The sequence below is a fragment of the Necator americanus genome, chromosome IV, assembly GCF_031761385.1.
Source record: "Necator americanus strain Aroian chromosome IV, whole genome shotgun sequence".
In the NCBI taxonomy this organism is placed as follows: domain Eukaryota; kingdom Metazoa; phylum Nematoda; class Chromadorea; order Rhabditida; family Ancylostomatidae; genus Necator; species Necator americanus.
This window is the reverse complement of record NC_087374.1, coordinates 16277173-16303344: the sequence shown is the minus strand read 5'-3', so window position 1 is coordinate 16303344 and position 26172 is coordinate 16277173. Positions and strand designations below refer to the sequence as shown.

The window sequence follows — 26172 nt, the reverse complement described above, 5'->3', positions numbered from 1 at the left end:
AAAGATTCTTCGTGAAGTACAAAATTCTACTTGAAGTTACCGACAATCGACTTTGTAGTTTCAAATATTTTAGGAAAGAATCCGAAAATATGACGTCGAATTTCTTCCTCCCCGAGTAAATCAAGAAGAATCTCTAGTTAACAATTACGTCAAGAGTCTATCCTGAAACTGATTTTATAAGTACGGAACGCAATGTAGATGTTATAAAAACTGTGCGGAATGTGTTAAAACCCACTCCCCATTGACGCCCATGTGGTTGCTCGAGTCAACCCACAAATCTATTTAAATTTCCATCGAATTATGAGATTTTAAAATTCAGACCTTATCATGGCAAACGCAGAAAGTTGCGAGAAAATAATTTTGATTTATAATACAATGAGGCTTGTCACCGAATTTATTTGGGTGACTAATCGAACTTAAATCAATGTGCACATCCTTCATTATGAAGTCGTAAAATAAGGTGACCTGAAAGTGAATTAGCTCAGATACCTTGCTAACTAAAGCAAATAACACTTTAAAAAAGAATCTACAGCACAAAAAAAAAACTAATTAGTGTCCGAAAGAGTCAATGGTGATTTGGGAGGAATCTTTGAGAACGGAAAGTTCACACGTTTTCTATCTTCTACGGATACAGCTCAAGAACCAAATCTAGCAAAATGCTTCCAGAACATATGAGTGGAAAGTGAAACCATTTCAAACCAATCTTTGACACATTATCTCAGACTAACTTTTAGACAGCGTAAGAAATACGTACCTCATATATCGCATCACCAGGTGTAGTGCGAAGTTTGATTTGATAGTGCGCGAATGCTGCCTTTGTGTTTCCACTCAAATCTGGCACAAATCCATCTTTGTCCTTCACATTTTTATACTTCAGCAGTCCCTCATTTGGAACTAACCTAAACATCAACATCCTTAAGGCACTACAAAGTTTTATTCTGATCGAATCCTCACTTTTTTGCTCCAACTAATTCCTTCAGAGAAAGCTTTGCACACAAATGAAACACATCCTTCAACTGTTTGTTGATGACGTTCACAACAGCTAATGCCAATTTCTGCGACACTTCCTTGTCTTCTGGTGTCCCTGTTGCATCTTGCCAATCGAGACAAGTGCACCAGTGTGGATCAACACCAGCCTAAAATGAATACAACATTAAAATCAATAGAACCTTAACCAATCTTACAAAACGCTGACCTGTGCACAAGTACGGTCGTCTGGAATAGGTCTGAAGAGGGAAAGAGACCGCTTTTTCGTATCTTGCATGGTGGTTAGGTCGTTCGGAAGATGAAGGATATCCATAAGTGTTGCATGAATATCGAAAGGTGTTGTGAGTCTGAAAAACAATTCTAAATTGTTCGGAATAATACAAGCGAGAACAGGTGAGCATACCTGTCCTTATTATTCATGAGATTCATGTACATCTTCCTCCCAGGTGCAGTTTGACGGAATTTATAAGGTAACGAGATTGCAAAAAATGGAAGCCGCTAAAAAAAACTCAGATAATAGGAAAATCAACCACAAAATTTTTCTTCGGGATGCAATTAGACTAACTTCTTCCAACTGGCCCTGATGCGTTTCCCGCAACTTCGCGAAACGATGACCATGGTCCGCCATGACAATAACTACTGCATCGTCTAGTTCTCCTGGATTGGAAGCAGAATTTGAATAAGTTCACAAAGAGTGAAAGGCAAAAAAAAGCGAATATAAATAGCCAGTGATCAACTGATAGCATGGAAATCTATAACACGAAACCACACAACAAGAGCTCTAAGCACATTATCATCGATGGCCTGTTGTCAAGTGTTTTGCAGATAAGTAATACCCGATATTTTATGGAAAAAAATCGAATAAGAGAACTTCTCCGAAACAGCTAAACCTACTGGTTAAATCGCAATAATCGCTTCACAATTATAAGCCGGTGATAAGGGCCAGAAGCCACAAAAATGTCAACTCGAAAACTTTTGAAAAGAAATTGTGGCTATTTATATTAAAGGGTAAGACAATGTCCTTCTATCTAGAAGTGTTACTGTGACCCATCCATTTTTTTTCTACGACACGACACGAGCGACGATCAACACGAACACGTGTTTTGCTCGACGCGCACGTGCTAACCCTTCCTGATCACATGTAGAAGAGCAAAAATGCCGTTTCTCAAAATTATTTTTTCCCTTCTGCCACTTTTCAAAGCCAACATGCACTTCGCCAAGACGCATTTTTCTGAAATGGCTTGTTTTAGTTCTTTTCTTTTTCTTGATGAAAGAACAGCTCATTTCGTCAATTTTGCATGATGAACATTCCATTATTATTAACAAAATGAAGAAACAAATAACGTCTTTCCCTTTCAAAATTCTACTCTGATGTGATCTGCTCTCTCAAAACATTATTGCAACGCAAATATCAGTAGTAAACAGGATGTTTTGCATAAGTGCCATCAAAGTTTTAAAGGAATCCACCAACCATTCTTGTGCATAGTTAACAGCGTATCGGCGAGATCTTCATCCTCGACTTCCACTAAATTTATATCGTCATGGGACAATAGCCCCTGGTGCATTAGAAGGAAACGTGGCACATCTTTGTACACTTGCATAAATTTGCGAGAATAACGAAACCATGACTGGAAAAGAGCGGTGGGCATCTTATGCAAAGGAATCAAAAATCAGGAATCAAAATCAAAAATCAAACCAGCACTTTGTATTTTCACTACCCAACAAACAACTAACCGTATGAAGTGGCTCTGAACCAAGACAATTTCCTCCTCCGGCCTTTTCATGCTCTTTAAAAACTGTTCGGAGGTAGTGGTCAGTGGGTTGGTTTCGGAATCCTTTCAAACGATAAGTAAAGGTACCTGAAATAGTGAGCGAATAAATGGCATGTGATAACGACAGTGAAAAAGTAAGTCGCAGTACAACAAAAATCTAAAAAAAAAACTTACCCACAGCAAATGCATCCTCGCCATATAATGTTACATATCCTGCCGAGGAAAAATTTGACCAAATGAACGGGTAAACATCATCGACATAATTAGCATTCCGGAACCGCTTTCTAATAATACGATACAACAGATAATGTTTATTCAGCGGAGAAGCGAACACAATAAGTACATGGTGAAATGTAAGCATAATGCAGGCGACGTATATTTGCACCCTATGGCCACTACACATTTGGAACTGATTATTCTAGTGCGTCCAACGTGTCTGACGCACGCTCCTTCTGATAAATAGGTTTTTTTGGCTTTGCAAACTCAGTGCGCGATGCGATCATGTGAACAGAAACACTATCGCCTGAACGCATAGCAATAGGTATTTAGCTAACAAAGTCGCATCCAGCAGTCAACTCATGAAATCATAAAGAAATAGAGATTTGCAAAATAATAATGATAATGTCTAAAGAGAATATCAGAATTGAAACTATAGTTTCTAGTATAAGAGTAGCCATTTTAGTCCAATCAGCTCACCTTGTCAAAGGAAGCTCCTCTTCGGTTGACGCTGTGAGTATAGGTATAAAGGCTTGAGGTGTTCCATCACCAACAATGTTATAGCCTTAAAAATCAATAGTCTAATTTTTAAACGATATAATAGACGACATGAAGTCAGCTTCAGTCTTGAACACCTAAGAAACAGAAACAAAGTGAGCTGCACCAACCATTTAGAATAAGTGAATCAAGCGTCTTTGTCAGAACTTCAACAGATTTCGGCATTTTTCTTCTAAAGGACATTTGGCTGAGCGAATCAAAGCCTAAGAAGTAGACGCTCAAGCCTGAAGAATCTGGGTGGAGTTTCGAGTCCTGCTTCAGAAGTTCTTTTTCAGGTCGTCTCACAACGCTCATCAATATACCACTCCTGAAATAAAATAAATCACAACGAGTGCATAGCTAAGTGAAAATTTCCTGAACGTACCAAGTATGAGGGTCATCTACACACTTTACTGCGGCAAAATCAGACAGCATTTGCTTGCCACTAGGTAACGAATCGAAAGGAGTATGTTCGTTCACCTGGTCGCTCTTTCGTGTGACGTAATAACCGCTGCACTTTGCATCTTTCCTGATATAAAAAGAAACAAATGGAACTAAAATAGGCAAATAAAGATCACATCGTTTATTGCCGAAATTTTCCGCAGCGCCGAACTTGTTCAATCGAGGTAACATACGCATATGCAGCGAAGGCGAATACTAATGCTCTGCATATCCGACACACCCGCATATAAATGATCTAGTTTCCTAGCGCTGATGAGCTCTTCGGATTACCACCGCTCGCCTTCGCCACGCACGCCTCGTTTGGGATCGGTGGAACACGCTCGGCTCCGACTATGCGGTAGGGACGGGTGCTTTCGCATGTTTTACCAATACTCAGAAGCTAGTTTTGAACTTACTCGAAGGAAATGATGCTTTTCTTTTTAAGAAAGAATTGAAATTTCATTTAAAGGAAGTGTCTACGAAGAGACTTGGTGTGCTACGTCGAACTAAACTGTTCGAGTTCATGCATTTTATATAAATGAATATCTCGCAAACAATCTACCATAAGGAAAGTTGGAATTAAAAATAAAACAGATCGACGTACGAGTTCAACTAAAGAATATTTACTGAACGGGCTTGATAAAACGATGAAAATAATACCTGTTCTCTAGGTACTGTACATTATTATTGTCGTCTATGTATATCCAATTTTTGGGGTTCTTGAAACATTCGAGAGGTTTTGATTTGAAGAAGAAATCCTTCACCTCTGAACCATTGATATCTAGCTCTGGTATACGACATCTCTGAACAAAAAGAACGTTACAATGGAAACAGAGGGGATTTGAAGGCTACATTCGCACAGGTTATATTCAGATGGAGGTAGGTAGACGAATAACCAAGTTAGTGAGCAAATCAACATTTCTTCCTCTCAACACTAGGTGATAGTTAGAACACCCACTACATAAGAGCAAGGCTCCATTTCTACGACAACTGTAAGCAGATTCCAAATGTGAACAAATGAAGAATAGAATGTTACTTACCTGTCCTTCCAAACTGGAGGCAGCTGTACCAACCGGCTTTGTATCTCTGTCTCTATCAGTATCTTGTCCAGACACAAGTACTTTGAATCCGAGCTATAATACGAAGAGTTCTTTAGACATCTACTTAAACCTTTTGATTCAACTCACTTCTTGTTCGTTGAAGTTGTGAAGTATCAAACTATCCGAATTTTTTGCATTAAGTGATTTTCCATGAGCATCTTGTAGATTATAAGCGTTGTAAACAAAGATAAATGTCATTAGAACTATAGATAGGACAGCCAATTGTCGAATTCGAAAGAATCCACCCATTGTACCCAAGTCAGGTCTACGAATGAAAACCCTAAAATAGATAATTTGATTAAGTGCTATTAAATTACTCGGATTACTAATTCCACTCAAAAAAAAATTGTTCGAGACATATATTCAGTTGAGATATATGAGTTACTAAACAAAGGGATCAAAAATCTACCATCAGTGAAACAAAAAATTTAATTGTAGGCAAAAATAAATCTCATAAGAATTCGATTGTCAAGCTTATCACGTACAAACACTAGCATTTACCATCGAAAATCTTATTGATATAGAGAAAGTAAGTATTCCCTGAAAAAACAAGATACTACAATGAAGACAAAACAAATAAATGACTGAAAAAAGCAAACACTTAACTTCGGCACATAATCGCAATTGATTTTTAAGGACTAATCTCCTTTAAGGCTCTGCCTCAAGGAAGATTGGTCCTTAAAAAAAGCTTTTTTTATTTTGTTTCATAGCCAGTAATTATGAAAATGGATCATACCGGTGATAATATCGGGTAAAGTGTCGTTGAGGGGCCACCCAGTGGCGCCTTCATTTCTCGAAGTAAATAATCAAATCTATCAGGGCCCTAAGGCCTAAGCATTAGTCTTAGAGGATCTATGACATGTAAACTTAAGTTACCAGGAGAAAAAAATTTAGTTAGAGCTTCTGGAAATAAGGGCGCCACTAAGTGGTTATTCAAAAAAAAACATGCAATCTAGTTAATTTTTTCCACCATCTGAGTCTCTAAGACAGTGAAGGACAAAAACGTAAGCCAAAGGAACATCGCTGACTAACGCTGGTTTTGAATCAATACAAATCAGCTAATGTTTGCTGGCTCATTCTCACGTTTCACACTAAATCTCCTATAATATCAGAGAATATCTTGCAGAATTCTAACGAAAATCCACAAACAAAAACAATGTAGACATAAGCGCACCAAGTACTAGTTGAAAGAATAGCTGGCTTCCGCAACATCTTTAATACGAACCAAAATGCGAATAAAGCAAGCTGCCACCAAGAAGAACAATTCGGATTTCTTTATTGACAAATAGAATAAGGAGTAAAAGATGCTGCAGATAAAAGAATTACTCTCCACGATGTCGCTGCTAAACAAACAACAGCTAAAAATTTGAAAGTTGGGGTTCCAGAAATCCATTGGTGTTGGTGTCGGGCTACGTTCGTAAACCACGACAATCCAACAGCTGTGATAGCACCTTATGGGCGCATGCACACAAAAAATAACTAAGAACCATCACTTTAAAAGTACCGCGTTTTGGCTTATAACCCACTTCATTATTGTCCACCTAAGAATAGAATTAAAATGTGAAAGAATGAGAAAATGTATTGCCTAAATCACAGTCCGCCATCGCACTCAAAGCGTGCTTCAAATTACACAAGAAAGTAGGATCACTGTCGATTTCTGAGAAACGGTTGCTCTGGAAGAACAGTGAACGCTGAACAAAAAATTGGGAGGTAGTTAGAGTGAAACTACTACCAGTAGTGCTAGGAAACTATTAATCTACCTATTTCTATCTCTATTTTCAAAGACAGTCGAACATGGGCAATATTAATCTACCATTTACTACGTTGAATGATGTGGAACGCATGGTTAGAATGTAAAACTCTGCCTCAGCACTACTGTACTCTCTTGATACTATGATACAGACGACCAGTTCCTGAAGTGCATAGTATCCCAACCTCATCTCCACTAGTACTACGAGAGTGCAGTCTCATTTAGTAAGCAACTGTGACGCACATCAACTAGTGGAACGAGTGAATAAATATGGAAGAACAAGACCGCAAAGAAGTCTCTCAAGCGAACGCAGTCCTAAACAGGTCCTATAAACTAGTATTGACCAAATTCCTAGCGATAGCGCTTACGGATGCGGGTGTTCGTCGCAAAGAACTCTATTTCCAAATAATTTCTCTTTGTTCTCTGTTCATGGGCCGTGTTAAATACACATCTTCTACGAATTCTTTGCCTTGGGAATGTTCAAATAATCTTCAAGTGAATAAATTCAAAGAATAAAATTGGAACGGCTGTTTTCAAAAAGAGTAAGAACTGTCCACAAGTACAAAACAACTGTAAATATGTAGTGAATACTGACGGGATTATCCAAATTAGGGACATCAACACCAAATGAAAAAAGATGAAAATAAAGATTGTCACGTCTACAAGGGAAAGTGTACCCGTGAAACAGGAGCAATAAACAGGGGAGAAATAAAGAATGTTGTAGGAGAAGGAGAAAGGAGAAAGTACTGAACACAATTGGCAACGAATTTGAATTAAAATAAAAACACTGAAAACTGCAAAAATATAAAACCTTAACAAATGGATAAAGAAAGTCCCAAGAACACAAAAAGAATAGCTGCACAAGTATTTCTCTGTTCCGTTTCTTCATGGTCAACCGGACAGCTGTAGAACAAACGCTTTTTTTTTCTTCAAACGATATAAAAATGCGTAATTATACAAACCATATTCATAAAACGTGGACTTCCAAACAATTTTTACTTCAATATATACATTTGATACAGTACAGTCAATATCTCAACGACACTAACACTACTAGACATTATTTCATCAAATTTCCTATTATAAATAACACTAAGTAAAGTAAAGTAAAGAAAGTATGTGTAATGCTGAAGTTCACCAAGAACTGTGCATGAATCTTCGCATGTTTGCAAAAGTAAATCAGCTTCACAACAGAAAAAAGGCGATATAGGGATTATCTTAAGCAAAATACCCTGATACCGACCACTGAACTTCTAGCAGCAAGCATGTGAAGTTTTATAACACAGCAAGCATGTGAAATTTTATAATAAACGAATTAGAAGTCGTTCATTGAATATGAAAACATGAAGAATGGAAGCTGAGATAGCATTTGATGAGAACTTTCATCTGAATCAATAACGTTAGGCTTAATATGAATGTTACACAATCTTAATGTGATTCAGTGAAAAAAAAATCCATATTTACGTATTCTGCCGAGATGACGCATCAAAAATGGTGATAACGTTATGGATGACCATATGTGCGCAGGATGACCAGAATACGATATTTTATAAAGTTGAAAAATAAGAGGTGTTGACATTTCTCAGACATTTCGCTATGATTGGTTCTCCCATACGAAGAACAATTTCATGGATACGAGAATATTTTATTGAAGTTTTTTTTTTTTAAATAAACACCTTCCTCCTGTTTTTTTTTTTTGAAAAAAAAGAGGAAGAACTTCATAAGAAAATGATCCTCCAACATGTTTAACTTATTTCTACCAATACTTTAAAACAGGTGAACAAGCACTGTTGTGGAAAAAAAAATTCGATGTGGCATTTTGCAGAGCAGATTAAGGCCGAAGAAAAATCGTCAATAAATTAACTCGCACATACATACAGTCGCATATATGCTTCGCTTGGGGTTCGACGACAAGCTTTTTCAACGAAAGTGCAGTGGATTGCTTAAACGTTGTTTGGCTAAAAGTGGAGCTATTTGCACAGGCGTAGCTGCTTGTCCGGAAGTGTTGCTATTTACCTGTACAAAGCTGTATGTTCGAAAGCGGAGCGGTTTGGCTACAGACAAAGCCGTCTGTAGGAAGCTACACGCACATTGTTGGCACTGTCTCGATTACATAAAGGAATTAAGCCGTTGAGAAACAGTACAGAGATCATCCTTATTTAAAGGCCTCGACAAAGATGGGAGATAATCGAAAAAAAAGTAGTGCAAATGTTCAGTGACATGCTTGCAAAGTATTTTTCCAAGTACAGAGCTATTTGTTGAATGACGTTGCCATTAGAAACACCGAAAAAAGGCAAATTTACTGAGTAAGATCTTCGGTTTCTGAACTTTGCAGTCATCCTGAAATGTCATGCAAGAGTGAGCAAACAAAACACTCACACAGCTAAAACTGCCATTAAAAATCAAGACTCTCACGCCTGTCATTCCGGAGCCTCAGTGGTTTTGCAATTCTCGTATATGGAATAAAATTTAGAGCACTGAGCAGACAAGTTAAATGGCATAAGATAAGATATGTATTATAACACTGTTTGATAAATTAGGGAGCATCCTGATTAATCGTACACTGTTAAAATGAAGTGTTGAAATGCGCACCGCAAAACGCTGACCAACGGTGCTGAAGGACTACAACAAAAAATGAGTAATAACGAGTAATGGAGTGGAAGAGAGTGGAAATTCCTTGAAAATGACAGAATTATACACATTGACAATAAAATTACAATCACCAAGTCCTCTCATCTTGAAACCTCGGCATTTGAAAGTGTATTTATGTAATGGTTATCTGTTATTGTTATACCAGTCTGAATGTCCGGCTAAAGCCGGACTTCAGACTTTCGGTGGTTTTAGCTTCGCTCCCCTTCACTGATCAATGAAATTTAATAGTAGTAGTGTTTTCTGTAAAATTAGATTTTTTTAAACAACGCTTTCCTTCTCTTCTTTATATTATAAATTAAAGCGAAAAATTACGGAACTTTCCTTCTAAACACGTCAGTTCTACATTTGGAGAATATTCGACCATCAGCTACAAACACTCCTTCGACACCACATTAATGTTGATACTATTTGAAAGCATTACTCGAAGTATGAGTATTCCTCCTGATTTCCCTCAGTGGTTATCATAGAATGATGTTCTAACATAAAATTACGTGAAAGACATCATCCTACTGATAAAGATAATGTTTCACGTCAGATCACGTAATCATCTTGCTACTATTTAAGCAGCTGTTTGCATGAGTGTCTCCACTTTCTGAGAACGGCATGCTACAAACTTGAGGCGAACTAAGAAGGAAATATGCATACGGAGCAGTCATGACGGTGAAGAGCAAAGCGCCCAATGGTCACGGTTTTGAAACGGCTGCACCATTTATCTTTTACGTAATGCACCCTGAGTTATTGCGCACCAATGACCGGGTCCACCGACGCCGGTCGATCCGTCGCACCCCATATTATGGATATCTGGCGCCGGCGCACCAATCTGACGCCGTTGGACCCGCCGCACTCCCTTCTATTGGTATCTGGCGCCAGTGGACCCGTGGCTCCCCCTTCTATAGATGTCTGGCGCCAGTGGACCCGTCACACCCCCTTCTATTGGTATCTGGCGCTGGTGGAAACGTCGCACCCCCTTCTATAGGTATCTGGCGCCGGTGGACCCGTCGCACCCCCTTCCATAGGTATCTGGCGCCGGTGGACCCGTGGCTCCCCCTTCTATAGATGTCTGGCGCCAGTGGACCCGTCACACCCCCTTCCATAGGTATCTGGCGCCGGTGGGCCCTTCTATACGTATCTGGCGCCGGTGGACCCGCCCCCCTTTTTTTCCCCCCCCCTCCCCGGCCCTTCTATACGTATCTGGCGCCGGTGGACCCGTCGCACCCCCTTCTATAGGTATCTGGCGCCGGTGGACCCGTGGCTCCCCCTTCTATAAATGTCTGGCGCCAGTGGACCCGTCACATCCCATTTCATAGCTTTTTAGCGTCGAGGCACCAACTCGACGCCGGTGGACCCGTCGCACCCCCCTTTTTGAATTTCGTGACTGACACACACACACGTGACAGAATAAGCACGTTATTATGGCTAAATTAATTATTAAATTATAATTAATTAATTAAATTATTAATCTAATTATTTTATTAAATTATTATTAATTAATTACGTCCGGATAAAGCCGGACTTCAGACTTTCTGGGGTGTTCGCTTCGCTCCCCTTCACTTCTTCTTCTTCTTCCTAGCGTTTGTCCCGCGTTGTTGCAGGGTCCGCTTTTCTGCTTCTTGTCTTCCATTTGGTTCTATCCATTGCATCAGCCGTACACAAACGTGCATCTATCATATCCAGCTTCACACGGTATAACCAGTGAATCTTTGGCCTCCCACGCGGCCTCACTCCTGAAATGTCGAGCTTCAGTGCGGTTTGGGTCACAGAATCTTCCTCTCGCCGCAAGACGTGACCGAACCATCTCAGTCGGGCCTCCTTCATCTTCTCAGTTATCGGGACGACGCCGAAGATGCAGCGCACAGTGTCGTTGGATACTTTCTCTTTTAGCGTTACACCTATTGTCCACCTTAACATGCGCATCTCCATAGCGTGCAGCACTCTTTCCAAGGCTTTCGTCGTCGGCCAGCACTCGCATCCGTAAAGGGCAACAGGACGCACAGCCGTCCTGTAGATCTTCGACTTCAGTCGAACAGGGACTTCCTTGTCGCACAGTACCTCTGTTGCCATTTTCCACTTCATCCATGCAGCATTAACACGTGCTCGACCTTCTTGATCAATGTCGCCTGTGGAAGTCACTTTGGATCCAAGGTACTTGAAACAGTTCACCTTGTTTAATTCGGTGCCATCGACACGAATTGAACCATCCTCTACCCTTGGTCCGCACTCCATGTACTCCGTTTTTGATGTGTTGAGGCGCAATCCATATTGCTGCAGCTGATCCTTCCAAGACTGTACTTGTTTCTGAAGATCATCTCGAGACTCCGCCGCGAGCATGACATCGTCGGCAAAGAGTAGAGTCCACGGATGCTGCTTCTGGATTTCCTTCGTTATCGTGTCCATGCACAGTATGAACAGCAGAGGTGAGAGGGATGAACCCTGATGAACCCCTACTTGTACAGGGAATGGCCTGCTTGCTCCGGCAGCACATCGTACAACGCAGGTAGGCTTCGCATAAAGTAACTTAGTCCACCGCACATATTCTTCTGGTACTCTATGCGACCTCATGGACATCCATAACAGCTCATGTGGGACACGGTCGAAAGCTTTCTCGAGATCGAGAAAAGCAAGATGCACACTGCGGTTCTTCTCTCGATGTTTCTCCAGGAGGATTCGGACAGCATGGATAGCATCTATAGTGCTGCAGTCTTTCACAGAGCTGCACTGGTTGAGTAAAACGCTGACAATTTTCCTCAAACGAGCATCCAGGAAACGCTCAAAAACCTTCATCGTATGGCACAGCAGTCGTATAGGCCTGTACGAAGTGCAGTCAGTAATGTCTCCTTTCCCTTTCCAGACAGACACGGTCACGGAAGTTTGCCAAACGTCTGGAGTCCGTCCTTCTGCAACGATCTTGTTAAATAGAGTTGCGAGCCACATGGACCCTCGATCTCCTAGCAGCTTCCAGACATCAGCAGGTATGTCATCAGGACCGGTTGCCTTGTTCGACTTCATTTTGCGAGGGCAGCACTGACTTCGACGGCAGTAATTGGTAGAACAGGACCCTCGACGCTGGGAATGGTTGGGATGGGAGAATGACAGAACTCTTCGTTACACAAGTGATTGTAGTACTCTCGCCACCTCTCCAGGATCTGACCAGAGCGGCGCAGAACGGCTCCACCTGCTCCCTTAACGATCTTGGTGTGCTCCATATCCAACGTTGAGCGATGACGCGCTCTGACTAAACGATACACTGCCCGCTCGCCTTCTCTGGTATCAAGCATGTCGTACGCAGCCTTGTGGCGGTCCGACTTCGCCTTGGAGACTGCTTTCTTAGCGTCCCTCTTCGCCGCAAGGTAAGCACCCCGATCTTCAGGGCTCCAGATCCTCCCAAAAGCTTGCCTTCTCTTCTTCACTACAGCCCGCCTGTGGCGCATAAGCAGAGACGACTCGCAATTCCACTTTTCCTGTATCTACTTCTACAGCCATCAAGCGATCCGATAGTCGATCCACCGCTGTGACGCTATTTCTAAACTCGTTCAATATGATACCAACGCCATTACGATTTGATGTGCCGTGGTAGATCAGCTTGTAGCCATCGCCTAATTCCCTTGCCTTGGAGCCTTTCCAGCGAGTCTCCTGTACACAACATATGTCAACACGGCGTTTTCTGAGACTGTCTGCCAGTTCATGACTTCTTCCAGTAAGCGTCCCAACGTTAAGTGTTGCCAAGCGCACTGGATGTTGCTAGCGATGGCGGACTAACTTCTTTGGCCGGCTTCGTCCTCTAGCCGGTAGCCCTCGCATATTTGCCACATTGCCCGGGCGAGGACAATGCGCGTCGCTTCTGGGGTACGCCCTAGCTTCTGAAGAACACATAGTAGACATTAGCAGTATGACGCGACGGGGCTGTTGTTCTCGATCGGCTTGTCGCACTAGCAAGCTAGCAGCCTGGCACCGGAATCGTCGTACTACCTCCTCACTTAGCTAGCCTGTAGCCTTGGCCCAAGGACCGGGCTACTAGCCGGACACCTTTGTGGCATGGTTGAACCTGCCGAGACGACGTCTCGCCACCATACCTGCCCGACGGCCAGGGCCACCGCTGCGCCGTTTTGAGGCGTGAGGTAGGATTTGGAGCAGCTTCGCTCCCCTTCACTAATCAACGAAAATTAACAGTAGTGGCATTTTCTGTAAAATTAGACTTGCGTATCTCCAACAATCTTTCTTCCTTTTTTATATTATAACTAAAAGCAAAAGTTTTCATAGTCGGCTTTCCAAACGCGCCAGTTCTACATTTGCAGAACATTCGAGCTTCAGCTTCAAACACTCCTTTTCAATATATTATACACAATATTAAAAAATATCACGCGAAATATGGGTTTTCTCGTGTTTTCTATAAACGGTTGTCAAAGAATGGTGTTTTGGCATAAAATGACGTGAAAGACATCATCTTAGTGATAAAGATAACGTCCCACGTCATATCGCATAAACATCTTGCTACTATTTAAGCAACCGTTTGCATGCGTGTTTCCAATTTCTGAGAACGGCATGCTACAAACTTGAGGCGAGCGAAGAAGGAAATAGGCACGCAGAAAGGTGAAGAGCAAAGCGCCCAGTGGTTACGGCTATGAAATGGCTGCAACCATTTATCTTTTGCGTCATGAACACTAAGTTATTGCGCACCAATGACCGGGTCCAAAGACGCCGTTGGACCCGTCCCCTTCCATAGGTACGCCTTCTATAGATATCTGGCGCCGGTGGACCCGTCCCACCACCTTCTATAGGTATCTGGCGCCCGCGCACCAATCTGGCGCCAGTGGACCCGTCGCACCCATTTCTATAGGTATCTGGCGCCGGTGGACCTGTCACACCCCCATCTATAGGTATCTGGCACCGGCGCACCAATCTGGCGCCGGTGGACCCATCGCACCTCGTATTATAGCTATAAGGCGCCGGCACACCGATATGACGCTGGTGGACCCGTCGCACCCGCTTCTATAGGTATCTGGCGCCATTGCGCCAATCCGACGCCGGTAGACCCGTCGCGCCCCCCTTTTTGAATTTCGTGACTGACACACACACAGACAGACAGACACACACACACACACACACACACACACACACACACACACACACACACACACACACACACACACACACACACACACACACACACACACACACACACACACACACACACGTGACAGAATAAGCCCGTTATTATATACATGATATATACATGATCATGATTTTATCTATTATTATGCTATATTTTATCTATTGGCATAGAAAAGGCAATTATCCGAAATATAGTCAAGACAGCAACAGCAATGTGCACAGAAGATAGAGAACGGGAGGAATCACTAAAACTAGCCATAAGCATAGCTAATTCAAACGGTTACACGAAATCGAAATTTAACCCAGTCTCGAACTACAAATAAGACAGTGATGATCCCACGTGAAGGTAGAATTGGCTTGTGCATCCCCTTCGTCTCTGACTCCGTAACTGCTGCTATTCACCGGACTCTTTTGCGAGCACAGCTGCAAGATGATGTTGTGTTGGTGAACGTCCCGAACAACAGCATCAAGCGACAGTTAGTTCGCAATAGATTCCACGATAGGCAATGTGTGTTGCGTTACTTGTCCATTCGGTAAGGCTGATGATTGCACGAAAATCGGGGTTACCTCCTGAACAGAATGCCTAACGTGTAACACCGCGTTACTGGAGAAACTGGAAAGATGCTGAACGTGCGTATCAGGGAACATTTGGCTGGTAAAAGGCGAGGGACTTCGATGACACCGTTAGGGCGCCATAAAAATGAGAAGCAGGATGGAAATGAGTTCTAAATAAAATGTACGATATTTGCGCACGAGAAAGAAATATCTGCTAAGACGTCATTGGATGCATTCTAAATTTCCGTCACGAATCCAGCCATGAATAACAAAAACGTGTGCTTATCAATTACCAATGACTTCTTGCCGTTCTTAACACTCTAAGCTATAGGATTACCACACATGCAGTTCCTTAACGTTACCCAGACATCAGCACTTAAGGATACTGCACAGTGCGCACATCTCATTTCCTTTGGTGACAATCGTTAGGAACACGGTGCTTCATCAGCCCCGCTAGTCGGTGAGAGTGGTCAGTTTGTTTTCCTTTTGAAGGTCTTGCGTGGTGTACTTAGAACACTATCGAGGCTTAGCGAGAAGAGAGAAGGATTTGATGGGATAAGCATGGCATCAAAGACCTCGAGTCATTTTCAAGCCTTTGAAAAAGACGAGTTGTCGAAACGTCAGGCCAGTAATAAAGTTTCACCTAAACCTCGTTGGCATAACAAGAAAACATAGAAAAAATATATAAATCAAAGGGCTAAATGCTCGAAGGAAAGGACGGCCCGTATATGTAATGGTAACAATCACCGACTATGTGAAACTGTAAGATTGACTAGCATAGATTTCCTGCGGTTCCCTACCGCTTATGCTGAATTCGCCGGTCATCACTAGGTGCCATTAAACGAGCAAAATCAGTCACGATACGGGTGAATCACTGCAGCGAAACCACCCCTTTCTAGGAAACAAAAGTTCCAAAGATCCACAGCTCAACAATCAAACGCAATGGCGAACAATATGACGATAAGTAAGGATATACAGATGTTGTCCCATCCGCGCGAGATAAACGTCAAATAGATGTGTTTGGATGCAAATACGCGAAAGCAATGCGTACAGTCTCCGAAAAGTCCACTACCGGTCTTCTTTTGCCTAGTGCATGACTCATTTGGCGGCTTCAATCGTTTGGGTAAAGGAGTTCCTTAGTGTTTTCCTTTCTTGTGCTCTGTTTCTTCTTAGTTTTAGACTTTTCCATGTTCTTATGACAATTGTTCTTTCTTTTCGTTAAGTTCTGAACAGTACGAACAACGAAAGTGGTGCTTTTTCTTGCCCTCATTTCATGTGATTACTTTGACGTGAATTTCGTGTTTTTTCAGTTTCTGAAGAAGGCTGTGGCTCATAAAGCGGCGTGTTGAATCGCTTCTAACTCTGGGATATGGTTGACAGACTTGGTCTGTTCTTTCTTTGCTCATTATCAGTACCATACATAGTTGAGAGACTTCTAATGTTATTGGGGAGGAAAAAAAACGGTTTTTTTTTCAGTGAACAGTGAAGTCAATGCTCGTCGGGTGGCAAATGTAGAACAATGTTTTGGAAAAATGGCTAAACCACTTAGTTTATTCGGCAGAGTGTTAGTCGGCGAAGGAGTATTAGTGAAGATGTGCAGGTATAAAAGAAGAAATTATTCTTGACCAAGGATTTCTTATATCTAGTTGTGGAGATTGTTAGGCAATTCCTCTATTTTTGAAACAGTGGAGGAGAACCTCTCAAGAGTTGTACTAAAAAAAAATCATTGGCAGTACCATTGCAACCAACTCTTGTGTTCACCTTTGTCAACAACTTTCTCTAGTCATTTCTCGTTTGTCCTGCACATATCACTTCACGTTTTCTGCAATTCTACCTTCCGTTCCGTTTTAGAAAGAAGCCGAAACAGCGTCAATTTTTTCTTTTCAATGATATATTAGTCTATGGGAATATTGTCATTTCGAAGAAACGTTACAACAAACAACGAATAATCCCCTTGGAAAACGTTCAGCTGGAGGATCTTGATGATGAAGGAGGTGGGTCATGTCTATGGTCAATATGTTATGTTTCCTGCAATTTTCATTGAGGGATATCGTTTACATCTTTTAATGTGTTGCGTATTTTATCTTCACTTTTAGTGAGTTTCCAAAGAAACACATTTTCCACTCCATTAGAATATATTGCGATACTTGCATGTGTCATAGCAGCAAAACCAACATTACATTTGCATGTTTATGATCGGTTCATTGAAATTTCTCAAGCATACGTGCTATTTTACATACATTTATGACGACCTGATGTGCAATTCAAACAGTCCGTAATGTGTATGCTCGAGTTAAATTAGGCTTTCGAAGCTTATTCTTGGTCTGTTCACAGATTCTTATGTTCCACAGTAGTATAACCTCTAATTTGATGATATTCAAATAGTTTCACCCATCTTTTTCATGTTCGTCCTCTAAAAATGACTCACAGACTCACTATGATTCTTTCCTGCTCAAATGTCTGCAAAATACTCCCGTTTCAGCGATGAAAAATGGTTGGATCATTAAGACTCCCGAGAAATCATTCGCAGTCTATGCCGCAACACCTACAGAAAAGAGAGAATGGATGTCTCATATAGAGCGCTGCGTGGCAGATTTACTGGAGAAAGGTTGATTTTTGTCTGTCTATTTGTTTGTTTTTACTCTTCTATTCATGCTTCATACTACTCCATATAGCAAGGTCAAAACGACATGAAACACGTACGCAATTGTGTACGCGGCTTCTCTCGAGGCGCTTCGGTGGAGCGTCGCGGCTAGAAGCATGTTGAAACCCTTGCTGGCACCACCCATCGCTGCAGTTTGCGACGATTCCAACTCGGTTCCAACTGCTGTCTCCACCGTGCCGTTTCGTGCGCGCACGCAACTGCACCGCGACCATACCCGTGATTAATGTTCATGTTCATGATTATGTCCCCTACTGGGTTTTCATATGCAAAATACTTCAATTAAACGGCACCGAATTGCAACAGTGAAATTGTCGCGTCGATTCTCACGAAGTGGACTGATCTTGTCAAAGTGCTAAGTGGAAAAAGGGCGATAAGGTTGCAGGTCCATCTTCCACACATAACTTGTTTCTTCTTATTCCTTATTATCTTAAACCTGTTTCAACATACTTATCTTGTGTATAATTGAAATTTTTCAAACAAACACAGTCTTATTCTGTCGTTCAAACCCTTTTGCAAAAATCACAGTAGGTATTAAGATAATTTAAAGAACAAGCAGTAACTATACGCGTCAGGTTAGCTGCAACGAGTATTTTCGGTGTAAATCTACAGTATAATAACGCTCCTAATTTGGCTGGGATGAGTTTCTAGGTAATAAGCGGCCTGCGAAGGAACATGCAGCTGTTTGGATTCCAGATGGAGAGGCAGCTCGATGTATGGCGTGTGGACGTACACAGTTCAATCTTGTTCAGAGAAGGGTGGGTTGTAGCTCATAGCTGAATTGTCGACGTCCTGCATATTTACTTGCTTTTTGCCAAATTATGTTTTTTAGCATCACTGTCGTGCATGCGGTCATGTAATATGTGGTTCATGCTCTACACACACCTACAGAATCGACACTCTTAATAAGAAACCAGTTCGTGTTTGTGATGCGGTATGTCGTTCACGACCTTTTGAAGCTTTTTTTCCAATAGCTAGCGATTCATCTAACTTCATTTGATAGCATGCTTTCCAGTGTTTCACCCGTCTAACGGGTGTTGTGAATATTAGGCCAGTATCTTCCACGAACGGAACGCATACTCGTCGAGAAACTCTTCCTATTTCGCCTCCACGATCCTCCTTCAATGTCGAAGACCCAAGCGAGTCCTCCTCAGATACGGACGAAGAGGGAACAAGGGATGATAGTAAAGTGGGTGTTTTCGTGTGTTTTTGTTCAATAATCAAATGTGTAGTAGCGTCAAGACAAAATGAAGCATGACAGCATCCATTACTGTAGTTCACGATGGTCTCGCGTCGATCCTTGTCCGCTAGCTCTACCGCGCCGTTCGAGCGCAGTCGCTTACATAACTGCACCGTGCTTAAAGGCATCACCCACGAATCTGGGTTGGTGCGGGTTTCAGGTGGGTTATGCCTTTACGGGGTCGTAGATTATGGAGAAAAGAGTGATTCCGTCCATTTCTTCCTAATTGCTGTAAAAAGCAGCCCGGAAGATACGGCTTCAGGCGTTCCGGCGCGCTATTTCCTACAACGAGTTCGATTGGAGCGCGCCAGCCTTGTGCATGCGCCGCATCTTCCGGGCCGTTTTTTTTTTACGACGGATTGCATTACAACAGGCCATCCTTAGACACGCACCGCATCAACGAGCGAGCCTTTGAGGATTAATACGGTCTCCATACTAGCCTATTCAAGTTAAACTAATGAATAGACGCGAATAGACTAATGAATGCGGGGAACGGAACGTACAAAAACGGAATGTACATAGAGGCGCGTTCTAACAACCTCTTAGGAGCCAAAGCGATTTCCATCCTGTTTCTTACGACGCACACTGCAAGCGGCTGCGTTCGAAGCGAGGCGGTGGAAATAGCGGTTGGAGTCGAAGTGGGACCATCGCGAACTACAGCAATGAACGGTGGTGGAAGAGGTCATCACTCGATTCAAACCGTTACGCTCTCTCGCATCGCTTACGCAGCTCCACCGTGCTTCATGTCGTTTTGACTCTACTATGTATCTAGCATTGTGTTCTATCTGAAAGCTTTTCAACGCTTTCGTACAACCTAACCTTCGGTAGTTTTTATTTTTATTTTTTGCTTCTCTTTTATAGTGCGTAAAAGCAACAACTCACTCTTAAAATGGGTGCATCCGTTAAGAACGACAGCCATAAGTCACCGAAAGTACTTAACAACACTGCTAATTAGTAAACAAACGGGCGTTGTTAAATTTCTCTGTTCCTTTATCTGTCGATGATTTAGTTCAATTTTTTTTTCAGCCCACATTCTATCGTGAAGAAGTTGCCCAATAACTTTAACGACGTCGTGGTGCAGAAATGTTTGTGATAGACGAGCAACTAGGGCCTTTTCATCAAAAGCATGGACCTTGTAACAATATTGCGGCATTAAGAATTCAAGTGTATAGAATTGATTATGCCACATAGGGATGACATACTGTGATTTCATACTTATGTATTCAACGACAATCGATATATTCTCAGTTTATGGTGTTTTGCTCACGTTCCAAGTGTACTTTTCGTTGAGAATTTTTCTCATTACATTTGAGTACTTTAAATTTTACCATGTTGCGAGGTTCATTTCGTGAGAGTGGAGGCTAAATGTTTACTATTTACGAATCCGTGAACACTGCATTCAATGGACAGCGCAGCACGTGATATAACACCGAGTTCTGTGATTTTTCACTTTTCATCTTAAGATTTGACTGTTCTGTTCTATTGTGATTTTGAATGTATGTACATTGAGAAGTCTGCTTAGAAGAAAGATTTGTATTGATCCCCAATTATGCAATAGTAATTGTCTCTTCATAGAATAATATATCTTCCTGAGCCATGGTGAAGATATCCACCCAACAGGATTCATGCCACAAGATTGAAATAAGAGTTGACCACGTAATTAAAGTTTCTAGATGGGTTCTGGTGAAGATCAAGGACATAGGGAAATACCACAGCTCGAAATGTTAATGATCGCACAGATGTGTCACCTCACGAGGCAACTCCTTGTGTAGCCTGAGTAGCAGTTCAAGTCCGAAACATCGGATTACTTCGAAAAGTTGTAGTGTGTATCAACGCTTCGCAATAGCAATTGTGCTTCTTAGAAAATGAAATCGAAATTGTAAAGATAGTTTGTTGGATGTAGGTTTAGATTTATGCTACTCGCTCTTTGTTGAAATGTTCCATTATCAGTACCTGCTACAGTCTAATCAAAACGATATTAAGACTGCGTCAATTGCGTAAGCTCGAAGTAGTGCGGTTGAACTTTGCCTCTACAATCCCATAAAAGCTAGCGAGGGTCCACCTCGATCGCAATCGCAACTCCACTAGGTTTCCGGTGGTTTTGATCCTAGTGAATTTAAGTGAGTCTTTTTTAAGTTTGATGTCTCTAAATTGTGTCCAAGATGAGAATGACGTAGGCGTAGGAGTGCCAGCTCTGCAGACATGAATAAGCGTCTGTGCACTTTTGCGTACCATTTCAAGTTCTTTCAAGGTTTAGAAGGTCTCCAATCTTTTCTTGCTATACGCTCAAGCAAATTTGATCTTTTCTCGCTAGTAGTACGCTTGCATACATAGAATTTCGTGACAGTTTGGAACAGCTGTTATAAGGTCTTGAATTTTGTTTAATTCAGTTATTGGCAAACTAAACAAGCCATCTCTCAGTATTTGAAGAGTGTGCCATGTTGAATGCCACTTGAATATTCGAACAACGTTAGCATCGAAACGACGAAATTTCTGAGTTGCTCAAGTATTCGGTACGTACCAAATATTCTTTTGTCTCACGTGCGCGAAAATTCGAGATTACCGACTTATTCGAAAATTCGAACAAATTTCGCGAATACAAAACTCTACCTTCGTATTGTGTTGTGTCATAAGCGCACGAAGTATAGCGTATAATTCGTAGTTTCATGAGTGGACCGGCTTTTTTTTCGACAGCTGTCTCAGCATGGCTTTTAGGTTATCTCGCACGAATGACATGAGAAAAAACATAGCACAAACACTGGTTTGGAAGGTTGTTTAGAAATTTATGGAAGCTTGCTTTGAAAAACGTTGTTTTGTGTTCTGCTTGTGCAAAATCAATAATTTTTATTGCGGGTAGATGCCTAAGCGTATGTTATTTCGTTCTTGATCATGTGGTTGCTTCTAGAGCTCGGGCATAAAATTTCTCCATTCTTCAACGTTCTTAATTTCGTAGTCACCTCTGAGATTCTGCTAACAACAGCTCATTGAGAAACTGTGGCAATTTAAGGCGCAATCCAATTACTATTGAAAACTTTAGGCCGTTAGAAAAAGGTATAAGTACAGCAGTAAGGAAATATTTACCCACAATAATGTTGTAGATTTCACATAGGAAAGAGAAGCAGAAAGTATTGGTGCCAGCGCTGATGACAGCGTTTGCTCTTTGGTTATCGAACGAAGCGGACGTATTGCCGTAAAGAAATCGACTGTATTGAATCATTGTGAAAGATTGGTTACTGTCATACCATGTTTTGATTATTAATTTTGAGGCCAACTAAGTTACCAATCTTTGTTCCAGAATTTTATTGAGCAGAAAAAAATTGAGGGGATGTGTGCTGCTGTACAAATTTCCCTGTCAAATACTTTGTAGACAAATTTAAAATGTATTGCCAGATTTATCTTCTATACTCCGCATGAAACGTATATTGATCCATGATTTTTGAGGGACTTCTCTTTCCATTCTCACTTTATCTTCTTATCTCCCAATTCAGATTTTTATTTTTTATTTTTATTCTTCGAAGTGGTGTGGAAGAAGGTCAAACACTTCAAAAATAACCGCTTGGCGGTCGTAACATTATGGAAGTAACGCTGTAAAGCCATTGTGAAAAAGAAGAGAAAATCACTCACATCACCCTTGAGAACCGAATCCTAAGCTGACCGGGACACTACTAAAAAAAAAAATCAGAAGAACGTCCTTGAAACCAGTTTATTCATTCCTCCCTTATAAACGTTTCGTAGTTCTCGTATTGAGTACTTCTCTGACTGCACACGTCAGACACAATAGAGAATATCAGTGTCTTATTTTTTCAGAAATTTGAGTGAGCAAATGCCCATGTTTAGCTACATCGACGAAGATGACCGTCTCAGGTGCGTGCGTTATTGTAAAGCGATGTTCCTGCATACTTCTACACTAATATAGAAATCATTACTTGTTTCTCTCTCAAACCTCGAACGCGTAAAGCGTTATTCATCCTATCATTGACGTACTACTTTCAGGGGGCCTTTCGGAGACGTACAAATGCACTACTGGTATTTACAAGCGTATCTGCGGCCTTCTCTTAAAATATTTGTGCACTACGGCTTATTTGGACGTCCGACTACACTAGGTGATCAATCCGACTAATTAATACCGTTCAGTTCCTGTTGTAAATATTAATTTATGTCTCTTTAGGGGAGTTAATGAAGAAGAACGGTACATCAAACCCATTTTATGACGGAGTTGCGGTAGAGGTTACTTTTAAATAAAGAATTCAGCGTAGAACCTGTCATTCGACATTTAGAATGTGCGAATTGAACACACTGTTTGCCCTAAGCCAACAACACCTTCCACGAATACTTTCCACCCTTTCTTAACGGGATATGCGCTCGAACATGTTGAGACGCCAAGGCTTAATGGTGATTTTACGACATATTTACATAAATGTGTTGAGCAGAAGATCTCTGTGGCATATTAGAAGGAAACGTGGAGGAGTACTCAGCTGGATTCCAGTTTGCTAGATCTCTTTATACCTTGAATTATACGAATGATGTCTTGAAACGTTTCGGAGCAAACTGGGTAAGTATTGTTTGAAATCGTTCTAATCGAAAGCATCTACATTGCATTTAATGGCCAATTTGTGTTATCTACTATGAATGTATCATTTCTCGACTTCTCCTAGATAGAACCACATTTACCTATGTCAGAATTAGTGGTTAATGTTTTGTTCTGACATAATTTTACCGTCCTTGTCGTCAGAAAGCTGAATGTACATTGTGCAGTACAACCTGTTGTGGCATTGTTATGCTTATACATTGTCTGAGCAAACCACATATTGATAAGGTGAAGTTCCTCGTGTTAATACAGTTGTCAGATTAAATTATGAGTAATTCTTTTGTTTTCTGGTACGTGAAAGTGGTAGATTTTTCACAAGAAGAGATAGCATTATTCTGTATGAGATGTTGGACTCTATAAAGCGTTGTGCAACAGGCAAGTTCGCTTAATATCCTCTTGAACGTTTGCGCTATGGAGTCTTATAATGCCCTTTCTCCGAAATCTGGAAGCTTTCTTTTCCATTAACTTGCACCACGCTTCTTGCATCCGGATTTCGATTGTTTGGATGTTGGAAGCATCAACTTCTTGAGCGGTGGCTCGAATCCAAATACAGAATGCAACAGCTTGAATACTCGTATCTAAACTTACATCTGGCTGCGGGAGGCTCCGCCCTTTGGACCAATGCTAACGCGTCGCGAAATTCAAAATGGTACACCGAGTAACTACTTTGTTGCTTCAAAGGGATAAACTCGGAAAAAGGTAGAAAATGAGTGCCTTATGGTTCTCCACGTACTTTTACCTCATAACAAATGAGGGGAATATCACAATAAACCTTAATCCAAGAAAGAAAGGAAGTATGATCTCCGAATTTTAAGTTGAGTAAGGAATGAAGTTGGAACTTAGGCTTTTCTATCTTTATCTTGCAGCTGAGAAAAATTCCTTTAAGTAACTGCATAGCTTATATCTTTTCTTCTTCCTCTGTTCAGTTTTCTTCTCACTTTTCCATTTGCTCTCGCATTGATTTCCGTATTTAATTTGTATTTTAATTCTTAATCTAATTAATTTTAATTAATTTAATCTTTTGGATCGTCTCTGTCTTACTTGTTCTGTTTCTACGTTCTACTTCTACCATTTCATTGTTTTATTGTTTTGTATTATTCCTTTGTCGTGCCTGGTATGATTATTTTGTTTTGTTTCTCTGTCTTTTAAAGTTGTGCCTATTCTTGGTTTTATGTCTAATTTATTCATTTTGTCTCCTCTGAAAAGGTTATGGTTAAAACTTCTTTTTTTTTTATTCATGCAACATATCACAAATTTACCTTGTACCCAAATGAAACAAACATGAATGAAGTAAACAAATGGTATAAAGTACCACTCGTTTACTTCATTCATGTTTGTTTCATTTTTGTGTCTCACTGTCCTTAGATCCGTTCCTGTTTCTGCTTCTGTTTTTCACTCTTCCTAACGTTACTCTCCTTTTCTCATGCTGTCATTACTTCCCAGCACGTAATTCCACTGTTTACTTGGTCTTAGCTAAGGAATGTGTATTGCTGTATAATCGGCACTTAAATCACGTTAATATATGAGAAGAACACCGAAGGTAAATGGACACAATTCGCATAGAAAAAATAGTGGAGGTTTTTCAAATGAAAGTAAAGACTCTTTGGCTCTCAGTGGCGCTCTTATTTCTCGACGCTGTGACTTCCTTATTCTCTTAGTAACATTAGCTTACATGTCATAGATATTCTAAGACTAATGCTTAGGTCTTAGGGCCCTGAATGATTTAATTATCCGAGAAATCTTATACCTCCACCAACTACATTTTACCCTAGTTTTCTGTTTAACCGACCTTTGTGGTCGCTATTGCACTTATCCTGTTTTTTTTTTGTTCGTTCGTTTGAAATAACGAAATCTTCATAACAGATGAAAAGGTTTTAGAGGTTAGTGACAGTGATTACAACACTCAGCAAACCGCTGCAATCCCGCACCTTTGTGAAGAGAAAGTTGCTACGAGTCCGAGTGTTTCACTCGACTCCTGGTGACTAAATTGACCTTTGGAACTGTTATCTTCGCTAAACCTATTCATTTCTTGTACTATTAAATATTAAATGTTTTGGGACAATTCTTCCTTAGAAGGACGAGGAAAGGGTTATTTGGTGCCAAAGTACTTGAACCTAGAACCTAGAGATGATAATTATTCCAGTTCACCGTCGCAACTGTCCTCGGCAAGGAATCTTCTAGAACTACGTCGTTCAAACTTAGTCCGTTGCAGGAACGCCATCGAACATTTCGGCCACAAGTCGAGCAACTCTGTGTATTGAAGTAGACAAGGAAACAACTCGAGTACGAGCAAATAGTGATCCAGAAGTTACACGTCAGAAGTTTCAATTTGTGAGAGGATGTATCCAACGACAAAAACATTTGCAAACAGACAAGTTAATCAGTTTTCTAGAACTTCGCTTGACGGCCATAGGTTGAAGTCCAAAACTAGGAGGAATTCCAAATGTTGTATAATGTGACGACTGCGTCATCACATACTTTTCTACAAATGTACTATTATTATTATGTGTGGGCTATAACGGGTTTTGATCACGTGAACCACACACATTATCAACAGACCTGC

At 41.0% G+C, this 26172-nt stretch overlaps 5 protein-coding genes across 12 annotated transcripts; 1 reads left to right on the top strand and 4 right to left on the bottom strand.

The window, feature by feature from the left end:
- Nucleotides 1–315: 315 nt before the first annotated feature.
- Nucleotides 316–9555, bottom strand: RB195_001506 (uncharacterized protein; the record flags this gene model as incomplete). 3 transcript variants are annotated; one of them, XM_064198318.1, is made up of 18 exons in its annotated part: nt 316–465; nt 755–899; nt 955–1136; nt 1196–1334; nt 1391–1485; nt 1553–1644; nt 2459–2615; nt 2722–2846; nt 2934–3043; nt 3456–3540; nt 3644–3840; nt 3898–4041; nt 4614–4756; nt 4994–5086; nt 5141–5333; nt 8678–8761; nt 8820–8857; nt 9183–9227. In XM_064198318.1, the coding sequence occupies 18 exons, from the start codon at nt 9225–9227 to the stop codon at nt 316–318; spliced, it is 2217 nt and encodes a 738-aa protein (XP_064054198.1). The 3 variants fall into 3 exon arrangements, with proteins under 3 accessions (XP_064054198.1, XP_064054197.1, XP_064054199.1); XM_064198317.1 differs by lacking the exons at nt 8678–8761; nt 8820–8857; nt 9183–9227 and adding exons at nt 9396–9425; nt 9527–9555; XM_064198316.1 differs by lacking the exons at nt 8678–8761; nt 8820–8857; nt 9183–9227 and having other exon boundaries at nt 5141–5302.
- A 1466-nt stretch (nt 9556–11021) lies between these two features.
- Nucleotides 11022–12461, bottom strand: RB195_001505 (uncharacterized protein; the record flags this gene model as incomplete). Of its 2 annotated transcripts, none has more annotated exons than XM_064198315.1 (1): nt 11022–12461. In XM_064198315.1, one exon carries the CDS (start codon nt 12459–12461, stop codon nt 11022–11024), a length of 1440 nt encoding a protein of 479 aa, XP_064054195.1. The 2 variants fall into 2 exon arrangements, with proteins under 2 accessions (XP_064054195.1, XP_064054196.1); XM_064198314.1 differs by having other exon boundaries at nt 11022–12386.
- On the bottom strand, nt 12458–12883 carry RB195_001504 (uncharacterized protein; the record flags this gene model as incomplete). The annotated part of the gene is made up of 1 exon (XM_064198313.1): nt 12458–12883. One exon carries the CDS (start codon nt 12881–12883, stop codon nt 12458–12460), a length of 426 nt encoding a protein of 141 aa, XP_064054194.1.
- On the bottom strand, nt 12819–13523 carry RB195_001503 (uncharacterized protein; the record flags this gene model as incomplete). The annotated part of the gene is made up of 2 exons (XM_064198312.1): nt 12819–13085; nt 13479–13523. 2 exons carry the CDS (start codon nt 13521–13523, stop codon nt 12819–12821), a joined length of 312 nt encoding a protein of 103 aa, XP_064054193.1.
- A 2965-nt stretch (nt 13524–16488) lies between these two features.
- RB195_001502 (uncharacterized protein) lies at nt 16489–26027 on the top strand (the record flags this gene model as incomplete). Of its 5 annotated transcripts, XM_064198311.1 has the most annotated exons (15): nt 16489–16504; nt 16596–16719; nt 16971–17113; nt 17602–17727; nt 18433–18539; nt 18614–18715; nt 18797–18970; nt 20048–20068; nt 21110–21141; nt 22829–22885; nt 23015–23124; nt 23190–23242; nt 23299–23413; nt 23473–23573; nt 25753–25875. In XM_064198311.1, the coding sequence occupies 15 exons, from the start codon at nt 16489–16491 to the stop codon at nt 25873–25875; spliced, it is 1404 nt and encodes a 467-aa protein (XP_064054190.1). The 5 variants fall into 5 exon arrangements, with proteins under 5 accessions (XP_064054190.1, XP_064054188.1, XP_064054192.1 ...); XM_064198310.1 differs by lacking the exon at nt 23473–23573 and having other exon boundaries at nt 25822–26027; XM_064198308.1 differs by lacking the exons at nt 21110–21141; nt 22829–22885; nt 23015–23124; ... (2 more) ...; nt 23473–23573; nt 25753–25875 and having other exon boundaries at nt 20048–20080.
- Between the last annotated feature and the right edge of the window lie 145 nt (nt 26028–26172).